At 53.1% G+C, this 13,510-nt stretch overlaps 1 protein-coding gene across 1 annotated transcript in view; it reads left to right on the forward strand.

Moving 5' to 3' along the window:
* Positions 1-13,510, forward strand: part of SIAE (sialic acid acetylesterase) — a 45,691-nt gene that overhangs the window by 27,070 nt on the left and 5,111 nt on the right. The window contains exons 4-7 of the mRNA XM_056114822.1: positions 2,849-2,987; positions 5,575-5,755; positions 7,741-7,856; positions 8,275-8,408. Coding sequence (XP_055970797.1) covers positions 2,849-2,987; positions 5,575-5,755; positions 7,741-7,856; positions 8,275-8,408 — 570 coding nt within the window. The remainder of the gene's footprint in view (positions 1-2,848; positions 2,988-5,574; positions 5,756-7,740; positions 7,857-8,274; positions 8,409-13,510) is intronic.

Consider the following 13,510-nt stretch of genomic DNA (forward strand, 5'->3'; position numbering starts at 1 on the left):
CGTCATTCCCGACTCTCTCTCTCTCTCTCTCTCTCTCTCCCCCTCATCCCCCTGCCCTCCGTGTGTCTTTTCCAAGGTAATATTTCCACTTTAACCTACCACTCTTCACATTCAAATGAAGGAATGGCAGATTGTGTGCCCATCTTGTTGTTAGGGTAAAGTGGAATTTTTAAATTGACTGTTATTTATAACGCCAAGTGAGATGTTTATAAATGGAGAAAGTCTCAGTGTTCATCTGTTGCCTCTGAAGCCAGGGTCGGCCCCCAGCCTGGCTCTTTCCAGTCAGCCGCAGCCACGGACGGCCAGTGCTCGCCCGGAACTCTGTTTCCCAGCCTCAGCCGAATAGAGAAGAGCCGGCTTGGTACCACGTCACAGCGAGAGTCACAGGAGCTTGGCTTATTTCTGGCTCTCACTCCACCTTTCAAACTTGTGTGTGATGCTGTAGTCGAAGGTGAAGTGACAAAATCCACATTCTCTTATGTTGCCCTGTGTTCTTTAGGGGCCTTGCACATGCGTGTGTACACAGAAATAACACACATACACACACTCACATCCACTCACCCACTCACATGTGTGACTGGCTTCCCCATAAAGTCCCCTCCCTCCCCCAGCCACGATTCTCAGGGGAAATGGATTCTGGCTGCTTCTTCATTAATTCAAAAATGTGGAATAAAGGTTATCAAATGAACAGCGGCGGACAGCTGCTTTGCTGGGGCGCGGCCAGTCCCCCGAGAGGCCATGGTCCTCACTCCCAGCCACCGCTCGGCGGCCCTAGGCCCTAATGACTTCAAATACCTTCGGATTCATTTACATCCTCATTTAAATAGTTGGTAGGAAAATAATTACACTGAGGTGTTTGATGAGATGAAATTTGATCTCAGCAGATGGAGTGAGGCACCCCCTCTCATCAGCTGGGCAAACCAAGTGTCATTTAAATGAAAATCTTCCTGGAATCTCTTTATTCCAGAGTTTGCTACCAGTATCCCCAGGGAAAAGCTTCCATCAGAAAGGCCCGGTGACAGCAAGGCAGGGTCCCCTTTGTTGGTATGGGCAGGTACAGCAAGTATGTCCCCCCTTTGCCCTCCCTCCCCCCTTTGGTGAACACTCGAGACTTTCAGGGTTGTTTGGAAACAGTAGGCAAGTGTGAGTTTCAAACCAGCCCTTGCCAGCCAGTGTTTGGGATCCAGTTCTGTGTGGGTAAGGGCCCTGGAGGATTCCAGTCCCCCCGCCGCTGGTGGCCTGGCATGGACAACAGGCTCAGAGGCGAGGGGGCACATTCACCCAGACTGCCTCCCCACTGGCTTCTCTCTGTCGCTGCGGAAGCCAGTGTGGGTGGGAGCATGAAAGCAGTTTCATCCAGTTTCCATGGAAGCAGCACACCATCCCTCGTGCTTGGTGTCGAACGGAATTTCAAGGGGGCCAACTTTCCCCAGGTACTTAGAGCTGAGAAACCATCTCCCTGCCTGGCGCCCTCGCCTCTTCGTGCTCTCCGATGCGGGTTTTCCATTTGCCTTGCCAGGTCGGGTCCTGGACACACAGGTCTGGGTTTCCTTGGGCATTTCCAGGAGACCCTTTGTAATTTCTGCCCTTCCCGGAGGCATCCCCCTCCCCTGCCTGAAGCAGCTTTGCAAGCTGTGGCGACTTCCCCTTGGACCTCAAGCACCTAGGTCCTTTGCATCTGGTTGTCTGTTTGGTGCCCCCTACCCTCCGAAAGGCAGCATATTTCAAGGGAATGCTCTGTTGCACCCCTTCTCCTACTTAGGGGCTGGAGGCCCAGCCGCATTCTCCTCGTCCCTTGTCCTCCACTGGGGCTGGAGGCCCAGCTGCATTCTCCTTGGTGGGTGGGAGGGAACACGAAGCAGATGCGCACTCCATGGCCGTGGCCGGTGGCCAATGAGCGGGAGGCGTCCCTGCCTCCTGGTCCTGGCGGAGGCTGCCTGCCCCAGCTGGAGCGCCTGTTCCCCGAGGCCAGTGATATCCGAGCGTCCTGATGCTTCCCCTTAGCCCTTTGTTCTGAGAAAACCAGTGTAGCCCAGGGGGCTAAAGAGAAAGCAAGGGAAAACAAAGACTCTGATTGGAAAGCAAAGCCGTAGATGGAACGCGCAGCTTTTTTTTTTTTTTTAAATAAACTGAAAGAGAATATCCTAAACCGTCAGTTTTAAAGCAGCTCACACTCAGGTGTCCTGGCGGCTTGGCGCTCAGAGGGAAGGTTGGGAATGACCCACACTGTCGTGTCCAGAAAGCCTCCAGCTGCTCCTGCCGTACTTGGTGGTGACTAATGATTGTGTCCTTGGAGCGATCCCTTCTTTGTCTGACTCCCTAAGGCTGTTAGGAGCCTCCATAATGGGGACCAGGAAGATCAGCTAGCGTCTGGCAGGAGATTGCAGTCTGTTTGACAGCCGTTTCCCAGGTGCTCGTCATTGGAACACACTACTCTGACCTGCTGTGGGGCACAGCTACAACCTCACAGCCAGTTTTTGGCTCCGTGTTACCAGACACCCTTTTCCTGAGCAGAAACGTATTTTTTGGGTTAAGGTCTCAGAGCAGTCTGATCACTGGGCAGTCGCCTTTTCCCTAACTCGCACTCGCCATGACTTTTCTCCCTAATACAGGCCTGCTCTGTGAGATCTCAGATTCCAGCGGATCCCCCTTTTTTGGGAGACATGATCCATCACTGTCTGAGGCTCAGGGTGGATGAAGTGACCGGTCACCCTTGGTGTCATGTTTGCTCCTGGTGGGCAGATGGCTCAGGAGGTGCCCAGAGGCTCAGATGTGTTGGCCCGGCAGGAGGGGAATCGAGCGCCTCTTGTATTGGGGTGTGGAGTGACATTCCCGTTTCTTCCCCCAGATATTCAATGCCACGGAGGAGCTGTCCAGCACTGCTGCTTATGGATCTGTGCGCATCTTCTCCGTGGCGCCGGTCCAGGCCTGGGAGGAACTGCAGGATCTCCTCCGGGTTGACTTGTGGTGGTCCAAGCCCACTTCGGGTAAGGGTTGCTGGCTCCATCTCCTGAGCGCACTCTCATCCTGAGTTTGCTTCTGATCTGTTTATTACAGATAAACAGATATTCACCCCTCCTTGCCTTCCCTTCCTGAACTCCATTCCTGTTGGTGACCATGCCAGTGGTTTCTGTCCGTGGATCTTTTCCCCCTTGCTCCGAGTAGGAGACGGTCCCCTCAGGTTCTCTGAGCCCTTGGCGGCCACCCAGACAGCGTGCTCTGCCAGCTCTGTCCTCCGGGGCTGCCTGGCTGTACTCTTCCTTCCTTTGTTCTCTGTCTGGACACCACCAGCTGGTGTCACCTGGGCACTTCAGCTCTTCCTTTCTTGGAGCTGTGGGATCTGCTCCTGGACCCTGCTGGCCTTCTGGTGGCCGTTGGGTTTTGTGGCTCCTCTGTGTCAGGCTCTGTGCTGGGCCCAGGGACACCGTGGTGACCAGGTCCTGTTCTTGGACAGAACCTTCCAAGAGAAACTGAACCGTCACCCTTCCTCAGGATGCTGCCCTCTTGCCCGGAGCCTCTTTGGATTCTCTCTCTGGCCTCCCTGTCTTTTCTCCCCAGCCGTTTCTAATCTGACTGCTGCTTCCCCCTCAACAACATGCTTCCATCAAGGCAACACTTTTGTCTTAATGCTGCCCTTCAGATGTGGTAGCTTGATGTGGCTGGATATAGCTTCTGGAACACTCTTTAGCTCTACACAGCTGACCGCAGCTTCTGGTCATTGCCCACTGCCCTTAGCCCTGGTGCTCCTGCTTTCCCTAGGTTATCTGCTTCCCCTGTCTTTACTTTCTTCCACCCCCTCCTCCCACCTTGTGGTTTTTCTTATTGTGTTTGTTTCTACCTTGATAAACGTGCTTTCCATGCTTTCCTTGGTAAACTTCGTTGCTCCTGCATTCTCAAAGGTCAGTTCAGACAACCCAGGATTTGAGTGATTTTGTATTCAACCCTAGTATGTGGTGATACTGTTTTTTGTTTTGTTTTATTCTTTTTTGGTTGGGGGGCCACACCCAACAGTGCTTAGGGGTTCCTCCTGGCACAGCACTCAGGAATCACTCCTGGCAGTGCTTGGGGGACCATATGAGATGCAGGGGATGGAACCCGGATGGGCCGTGTGTAAGGCAGATGGCTTACCCGCTGTACTATCACTCCAGCCCCATCTCTCAAACGTTTTATTTATTTATTTATTTATTGCTTTTTGGGTCACACCTGGTGATGCTCAGGGGTTACTCCTGGCTTTGCACTCAGGAATCACTCCTGGCGGTGCTCGGGGGACCATATGGGATGCTGGGAATCGAACCTGGGTCGGCCGTGTGCAAGGCAAACGCCCTACCTGCTATGCTATTGCTCCAGCCCCTCTCAAACATTTTTAAGGGGCTTACCATTTATTCCAAGATGGGAAGTCACCCCCACCCCCGCCCTCCAGTCTGAATTTCCACTATTCTCCTTTTGTCGTCTTAGTTGCGGAATATTTCCTATTTTGCGCCTTCTCTGGTTTCTTCTGCCGGGAATGCCGGCACCTCCATTGAACTCCTCCCTGGCCCTTGAGGCTTCCCCCTTACTCATCCGGCCCCTGCACCTACCCTTTACATCAGTGAAGCTCCAGCATCTGCCACTACAGGCTCCCTCCAGTCCCAGACATCCGCTGGCTGAGGTAAGAGCTTGTCTTTGCACCTGTCCTGGAGAGCTGGCACTCGAGGGCGGGACACTTGGCGCTGCACAGTGTGGGCCAGTCTTCATCCCCCGACTCCTGTGGCAGAGGACAGACTGGTCTTCATTCCCCGACTCCTGTTACAGGGAGCAGCTGTCTTCATCCCCCCCTCCCCGCCCCCGCCGACCCCGACTTCTCTGTCACCTCTCAGGCATGTGTTGGACCACGTAGGTTATTCAGCTGAATATTTGCCTTCTCCCATGAGCAGAGGCTCCGTCACTTGTAAGTGACATGAAGTTGATCTGACTTCTGGCCTGGAAACTGTCACCCTGCCGGCTGCTAGCATGGGCGGAGTCTGATGTTTCTCGGCCCCCTGCTGGTGTTGGCGGTGAAGTGGCCTTTCCTCCGTGGAGGTGAGGCCTCGGCCGTGCATGTCGCTGCTCTCTTGATCTCTTCTACCGTGGACTCTGCCCCCTGCTCGTGGCCAGGTGCCGGGCCCACCCCCCCACCCCCCCACCCCTGACATGGAGACTGTGCTTGGCTTCCTTCTGTGGCTTTTCCCTCTGGCCTTCCTATCCTTGTTCTCATCACTGCAGCTACCACGTTGGTCGCGAACACATCCCGTTTTCCTGTTTCACATCCACTCAGTGTGTGGGGGGTGGGGGGAGGGGGAGAGGGGGAGGCCTGCGTCAAGGAGAGGGTTGGGTGAGGGGGGCCCCTGGCTTCCTGCACTCTGTGTAAGGAGGAGCACTAGTGTTCCTGGCTCTCAGAAACTGGGCTGGAGAAGCCTCCTGGCCTGCCTCTCACACATCGAGCTGGTGGCCTTCCCAGGATGACCCGTACCCCTTCTCTCAACTGGACCCCTCTGCCAGCCCCGCTTGTGTCCAGCCAGTGATTCGCTGACTTTTGTTCTCTGTTTGTTGGAACAGAAAACCTGGGCCACGGCAATTTCACTTACATGTCGGCTGTATGCTGGCTCTTTGGGCGCTACCTGTACGACACCCTGGGGTACCCCATCGGGCTCATCGCCTCCTCCTGGGGCGGAACCCCCATTGAAGCCTGGTCATCGGCACGGTCCCTGAAAGCCTGTGGCGTCCCTCAGCAAGGACGGTGAGCAAACACCAGTCAGGGAGAAAGGCCCCAGGCATCTCTGTGAGAGGGGATGTGGTCTCCTCAGTGGGTCTGGGAGAAAGGCCCTGGGCAGCTGTGTGAGAGGGGATGTGGTCGTCTCTGAGGGTGTGGGAGAAAGGGCCCAGTCATCTGTGTGAGAGGGGTTGTGGTCTGCTCCAAGGGTCCCAGTGTGTCAGATGTTGGTGACTGGGTTTACTGACATGTAAGGTGTTTCTTTTCCTGTCATCTAGACAGCATCTGAAACTCTCAGGAAGGAATTGGGGTCTTGTTTTTTAGTTATCAATAATATTTACTGGACACATTTCAGTATACATTAGTTTATAACATAGGTCAATCTTTTTTTTTTTTTTTTTTTGCTTTTTGGGTCACACCCAGCAATGCTCAGGTGTTACTCCTGGCTCATGCACTCAGGAATTGCTCCTGGCAGTGCTTGGGGGACCATATGGGATGCTGGGAATCGAACCTGTGTCGGCCATGTTGGCTGCGTGCAAGGCTGTGCTATTGCTCCAGCCCCATAGGTCAATCTTTTGAAGTAGAGATAACTTAGTTGCTTTATCCCTGGTCTGGTACTAAGTGTCAGAGTGGGTTAGTAACTTTGTCAGAGGCACCAGACAATGACTTCCACACTGCAATATTGCCCACCAAGTAAACTGCCTTCACTGGGAGAGCAGATATACCTGTCATCAAAGAAGCATGTTAGGAAAATGATCATGAAGACACAGTTAGGAAAAGCTGGGCCGGGAGAGTGCTTTTGGGGTGGGGGAAGAAGAAAGAAGGCTAGTTAATAAAATCCTGATTATTCATTGTAACAGCCGATAGCACAGCGGTAGGGCGTTTGCCTTGCATGCAGCCAGCCCGGCCAAGCCAGGTTCGATTCCTCTGCCCCTCTTGGAGAGCCCGGCAAGCTACCGAGAGTATCTCGCCCGCACGGCAAAGCCTGGCAAGCTCCCCGTGACATATTTGATATGCCAGACACAGTAACAACAAGTCTCAAAATGGAGACATTACTGCGCCCGCTCGAGCAAATTGATGAACAACGGGAGGACAGTGTTTGTGTTTTGTTTTTATTCATTGTAACACAGATATGAGCACTGCCTTGGTATCCATGGTCTGGGGGATTCTGGGAAGGCCTGTCGGGAGAGGAAGGACTCCAGCTCTCGGGTCAGCTGAGTCAAGTACTGCCCTGTGGGGAGGGAAGAAGAGATAGTGGTCTATCACTGAGGGGGAGGGCTCGAAAACCAGGCTTCCTGGATCTCGGGGACACGGGAGGAAATTACTGAGGGCCGGGGCCCTGGGCATAGTTCGCATAGAGCACTCATGTGAGTATGTTCCATGGAAGGGTAGAAATGCTCTGAGCCTAAGTAGTCCCTGCTCTTGAGTGCTCATGAGCTCAGATACCCAGCTTTGGGTCAAAATTTTATTATTTCTGGGAATTTGTCTTCGGGAATTAATTGGTCAGGCCCATGCAGTGCTTGAAGTCTTGGGAAATGCTCCTGGTACTGCTTGGAAAAGCAAGAAGTCTGCAAGGGATGATGGGGCTGTCTGGGTCATTTCTTCTTCTTCTTCTTCTTTTTTTTTTCCTTTTTGGGTCACCCAGTGATACACAGGGGTTACGCCTGCTCATGCACTCAGGAATTACTCCTGGGGTGCTTGGGGGACCATATGGGATGCTGGGAATTGAACCTGGGTCGTCTGTGTGCAAGGCAAACGCCCTACTCACTGTGCTATCGCTCCAGCCCTTGTCTGGGACATTGATTGCCCTCGAGAGGGCCCCAGAACAGACGCTGTGTCTGGTTCTTGCGCACTCCCAGGAGTGGCTGCTACCCTCACCCAGGGAAGAGTCTTAGTGAGTCATGGGCTTCCCCATTCTCAAGGGGAAAAGGGGGCTCCAGGCCACCCCAAGTTGCCAGTGTGGAAGGCGGAGAGCGGCTGCTCCAGCTTCATGGCGTGTCTTCTTGTTTCAGGGTGGGCGGCCACACCCCTGCCCTGGCCACGGGCCCCTGCGACCATTCTGTTCTCTGGAACGCCATGATCCATCCTCTGCAGAATATGACCCTGAAAGGGGTGATCTGGTACCAGGGTGAGTGTTCTGCCACACCGTTTCTCCACCATTTTAGCTCCTGCCACGTGACGCAGCCCCTAGGCCCGATGACTGCATGTGGCAGCAGCATGGGCAGTTCCTGGCTCTGTGGGCGTGGAGTGGTTTCCCGGGGGGGTTGCCTCGGGGGCCTCAGGTTTGCTGGCCTGACATCTCCTGCACGTGGCTGCTGGGGCCTGTCTCCTTGTCCACCGGAGCTCTGGGGTCTGCCAAGAAGCATCACTCAGCACGGGGTGCTTTCCAGTACGAGGTCATGAGGTTAAATTCCCGGTGTCCCTCCCTTCCGAGCCTGCGGGAAGGCCTGCTACCAAGGGCATGCATGGAGAGGGGAGAATTTGTACTCTTTTGGGGTCTCCCTCAGATCCTTCAGCCCAGGCTCCAGTGTGGGGTTTGCTTTTAGGGGAGGCCAATATGGATCTTAACAGGGACCTGTACAATTGCACCTTCCCTGAGCTCATTGACGACTGGCGCCAAACCTTCCACCAGGGCTCCCAGGGCCAGACGCAGCGTTTCTTCCCGTTCGGATTTGTCCAGGTACGTGTGGAGGGGAAGAGGAGCTCAGGAGCACGGGGCGGGGTGTGCTGCTGCCTCTCTCCTGACGCCGTCTCAGCCCTCGTCCTCCCCTGTCAGCTTGGACGAGACTTAATTCATCTTGATTCACTGAGGTGATAGTGTGTTCTTTTAGAACAGTTAACAAATAGCTGATCTGTTTCCTTACTTAGTGATCATCATATGTGGCTTGGGGGAGTAGTGCCCTGGCTTAGTGGATCTGTCACCTTGGAAGTACGCGGTCATGAGTTCGAATCTCTTGTGTCCTGGCAGCCCAGCTGACTGTGATCCTGCTGCCATAATACAAATAAATACACACACAATTAAAAGAATTAACTGTGTGCATTGAAGAAATGTGATTTTCTTTTACAGTCGAAAGGAATTCTAATTCCACAATGTAGAAGTAGACTTTTCAACGATGTAGTTTTGAAATGGGATCCACAGTGTGGCTTTGTATCATTAGTTGCTTTTTCTGTTAATGACTTATGAATTTTTTTTGGGGGGGGGTGGTGGAAGTACATTAGCACACCTGGCAGTGCTCAGGGCTTACTCTTGGCTCTGTGCTCAGAGGTCACTCCTGGCAGACTCAGGGGACCTTATGGGGTGCAGGGATTGAACCTGGGCAGTGTGCAAGGCAAGTACCTTGCCCTCTGTACCGATGGACCATGGACCCTTGTTTTGAAATTTTTTCATACTGATGAACATTTTCAGCACAATTTATAGTGACTTGGACAATATTCTGAAATGTGAGTATGTGGTTATTTGTGTAACTGGTCTTTTGTAGCTGGTACTTGGGTTGCTTTAAACATTTTGCCTTTATAAGCAATGGCTCATTTAATTTCCTTGTTGTTATGTCATTGCATTTGTGCTTACTAAGTTTCATACATAAATTGACCCAGAAATGAAAATGCAGGGTTAAATTGCAGGCCTTCTAAGACTTTGGACATGTCTCCAGTTTTCTCCGTAGAAATTAAGAATGTCTATAAATTCATTCTTTGAGCACCTCCGTGGGAGAATGTCCATTCCCTGCACCCCTGACCTGAGTTGTCTCCCCTGCCCCTGGAGTGGCTCCGTGCAATACCCCGCACCCCCCTGCCCTGGGTGGGTGCACCTTTTCCCCCAACATGTCCCTTAATCATCTGGCACTTTTGCCTGGGTGTCAGGGTGACTGCGGGACGAGTGTGAGCCTGGACAGGCCAGCTCTCCCAGACATCGGACATTGCTCGTTGGCGCACCTACCCACCTGCAGAACGTTACACCTGGGTCCTGGCACCTGTGTGTTCGGGGCCCTTTCAGGTGATCTGATACAGGATGGAAGAGCCCCCTCAGGCCTGCGGTCAGCACCGAATGACCAGAGAGACCCTGCAAGCAGCTCTTCGGGGAGAGGCAGAACCAAGTCTCCCCAAGTCTCCTGCTTGCCTGGCCTTGCTGCTGCTCCTTGGGTCCCTCCTAGCGCCGGACTTTTCCGTGGCTGGGGGGTCGGGGGAAGGGTATATTGTGAAGGAGGGGCAGCTGCGACTTTTCTGGAATCTTGGAAGTGAGGCAAGGCATCATAAACACATGGTCCAGTTCACAAGTGCTGACAGAGTAGATGTCACTGTACATCGGACTTGGCTACAGCCAGCTGTTCCCGGCTGGCTCATACCCCTTCTCGCTGGTTATACATCTCACCAGGCTTCTTTTTTTTGATAAATATTTTTATGAACCTATTTTACTTATGGTCACTTTGTAGTAATTGCCTGTCATAGATTTGTTTTGTCTTTGAGGAAGATTATCTTACTCATTATTTTTATTTATTTATTTTTTTATTAATTAATTAATTTATTTATTGAATCACTGTGGGAAAGGTTACAAAGCTTTCAGGTTTAGGTCTCAGTCATGCAAATATCAAACACATTTCCCTTTACCAATACTTATTTTTTACCATGAAGAACCCCAATAAAACCCCACCCCCCACCCCTCCCAGCCCCTGTGAGGCAGATGAATTCTAGTTAACACTCTATCTGCTTTGATTAGATTCATTGTTTCAATAAAAGATTCACCACTATTATTTAGAGTTTACCCCCCCCCAAATCAGACATGCTGAAAAAGCATTGTGAAGTGATTTGCTTTCTACAGCTTAGGTTCAAGAATTAAATGTTGGTTTTGGATTTCTGCTATTTTACCTATTGACCCTGGAAGTATTTCTACTGAAAGTCAGATAGTTAAGAAATTGGTTTCTGTGTTCTGGAGTCATGGCCGTGCTGGAGAGCCGCTCGTGGGGGGCAACTGTTGGCCTCGGTAGGGCGTGAAGGGCGGACCGAAACGCCCCCCTTCCCATGAGGTTTTAGTCGCCCCCACACCCCCGGCTCATACCTGCTGTCCACAAGGCTCCCATGCGGCCGCCATCTTTTTTTCCAGAGAAGAGAGGGCGAATGGGGCAACACCCTTTCCCGACAGACATGATGGCCTGGATTAACGCATAGTCCTTTCACTTTTCTGCTCCAAGCTGCCGGGTTCTGCATTAAGTCCTTGTGCTTCTGGGGCTGTGGCTGTGCTGGGGAGCCGCTTGTGGGGGGCAACTGGTGACCTCGGTAGGGCGTGAAGGATGGACCGGAACGCCCCCCTTCCCATGAGGTTTTAGTCGCCCTCACACCCCCGGCTCATACCTGCTGTCCACAAGGCTCCCATGTGGCCGCCATCTTTCTTTCCAGAGGGAGGAGGGCGGAAGGGAGCAACACCCTTTCCCCTCCGGCAGACTTGATGGCCTGGGTTAACGCATAGTCCGTTCACTTTTCTGCTCCAAGCTGCTGGGTTCTGCATTAAGTCCTTCTGCTTCTGGGGCTGTGGCCGTGCTGGAGAGCCGCTCGTGGGGGGCAACTGGTGGCCTCGGTAGGGCGTGAAGGACGGACCAGAACGTCCCCCTTCCCATGAGGTTTTAGTCGCCCCCACACCCCCGGCTCATACCTGCTGTCCACAAGGCTCCCATGTGGCCGCCATCTTTCTTTCCAGAGAAGAGAGGGCGAATGGGACAACACCCTTTCCCCTCTGGGCAGACATGATGGCCTGGATTAACGCATAGTCCATTCACTTTTCTGCTCCAGGCTGCTGGGTTCTGCATTAAGTCCTTGTGCTTCTGGGGCTGTGGCCGTGCTGGGGAGCTGCTCGTGGGGGGCAACTGGTGACCTCGGTAGGGCGTGAAGGATGGACCGGAACGCCCCCCTTCCCATGAGGTTTTAGTCGCCCCCACACCCGCAGCTCATACCTGCTGTTCACAAGGCTCCCATGCGGCCGCCATCCTTCTTTCCAGAGAAGAGAGGGCGAATGGGGCAACACCCTTTCCCCTCTGGGCAGACATGATGGCCTGGATTAACACATAGTCCGTTCACTTTTCTGCTCCAAGCTGCTGGGTTCTGCATTAAGTCCCTGTGTTTCTGGGGCTGTGGCCATGCTCCAAACTTAACTCTGATTTTCAGGGAGAAATGTTGGGTGGTTTACTTCCCAATGATCACTTTGTATATAGAGAGATGTCGCGCGGCCGTGTAAGCGGCCAAGCGGTTTTGAGAAAAAGTCCTAGTTCCCGCATACTCGAGCTGTGCTTGTAGCGGCTTCTGGTCACCAGGGCTCCATCTGGGGGATGCGGGATGCGGTACCTACCCCATTTGGGACTTGCCGGTGATCTCGGCTCTTTTTTGAACCTTTTTTTTTTTTTCCTCCAGGATCTGTGGTTCCCGCCCTCCATGTGGTCCTTCTCTTAGGCTGTATGTTGTAAAAATGGCCACTCATTATTTTTAAAATAGCAGTTTGTGTCCCCAGTTCTGTTGCTGTCGGTGGGAACTGCATTTGGACTCCCTATTTTTCGTGAGTGTGTGAGGTAAAAAAAAAAAAAGCCTTTTTTGGGAGGAGGGAAGTTGGGGTCACACCCAGCTGGGAATTTCCTGGCTCTGTGCTCAGGGGTGAGCCTGCTGGTTCATGGGGGACCATATGCTGAGCCATGGATCAAACTGGGGTTGGCCACCTGCAGAATAAGCTCTCTCCCCCTGTGCTATGCCTCCAGCCTCTGTAAACTCATTTAGGAACTGTGTGAGGAGTGAAGAGAGGGATGGGGGAGCCCCAGGGGTCAGGGAAGTTATCACAACCCACTTGGCTGCCACTCGAAGGGTGGGTGATGCTCTCGTTTCCCAGCCTGGGAAACTGAAAGAAACCCTCAGCAGTTCAAGCCTCGAGTCTGTCTTGCATACCTCTTAGATGCTCTGACCTGTGGGGTGCTGGCCCCTCGGGCCAAGTCCCTGGGCCTCTGGGTGTGAACTCTGTTGCCAGTGGCAGAAGTATGTGGGCACTTGTGTAAACTCAGGAAAGGAATGTTTGCTTCCAAGGACACGCTGAGTGTCAGCTGTGGCATCCGAGCAGTCGAGTAGGCCTGGGTCCACACCCTGGCTGAGACCTATGTATGTGTGTGTGACATAAGTGTGAGCATTCAGGGGGCACCGTTGTGTGGTTTGGGGCGAGACACTGTTATTCCTTGATCTTTTCAGCGTCAGGGGAGTCCATCCTGCCGTGTGTCGCGTGTCAGGTCCCATTAGTGTGTCTTGTCAATCATGAGAGTCTGCTCCCGAGGGGCTGTGGGTCTGTGAGAGAGTCTCGGCTTTGCGGCAGTGCAGCTCGCAGGAAGGGGCATAGGTGAAGATGCAGGTCTGAGCCCAGTGGGGACACCGGGCTGTGCGTCCGAGCAAGCAGTAGAGAAGCAAGCTGTCGGACGCCAAGAGACAAGAGCAGGGCTGGACGTGAAGGAGGGAGGGAGGGCCAGAAGAACTGACCGCAAGCTGCAGGCGCATGCTGTTGGATAATCTCTGCCTTTGGTCAGCCTTCCTTAGCGGCCGCTTTTGTCCTGTCACTGAGACTGAAGTGCCCCATGGCAGATCCGGATGAACATTGGCGTACCTGGGGGTGTGGAGTGTGCTGGTGCCCCCACGTGGCCACTGGACAGCAGTGCAGGAATAGAGTGGCCAGTCAGTCACTGTAGAATTCTCAGAAGTTGCCTTAACAAAAAATTTTTTTTTAAATTAGTAAATTTTCACGGCAGTGTCTGGCAAACTCCCCGTGGTGTC

Source organism: Sorex fumeus, unplaced genomic scaffold, assembly GCF_029834395.1.
Source record: "Sorex fumeus unplaced genomic scaffold, SorFum_2.1 ptg000028l, whole genome shotgun sequence".
Classification (NCBI taxonomy): domain Eukaryota; kingdom Metazoa; phylum Chordata; class Mammalia; order Eulipotyphla; family Soricidae; genus Sorex; species Sorex fumeus.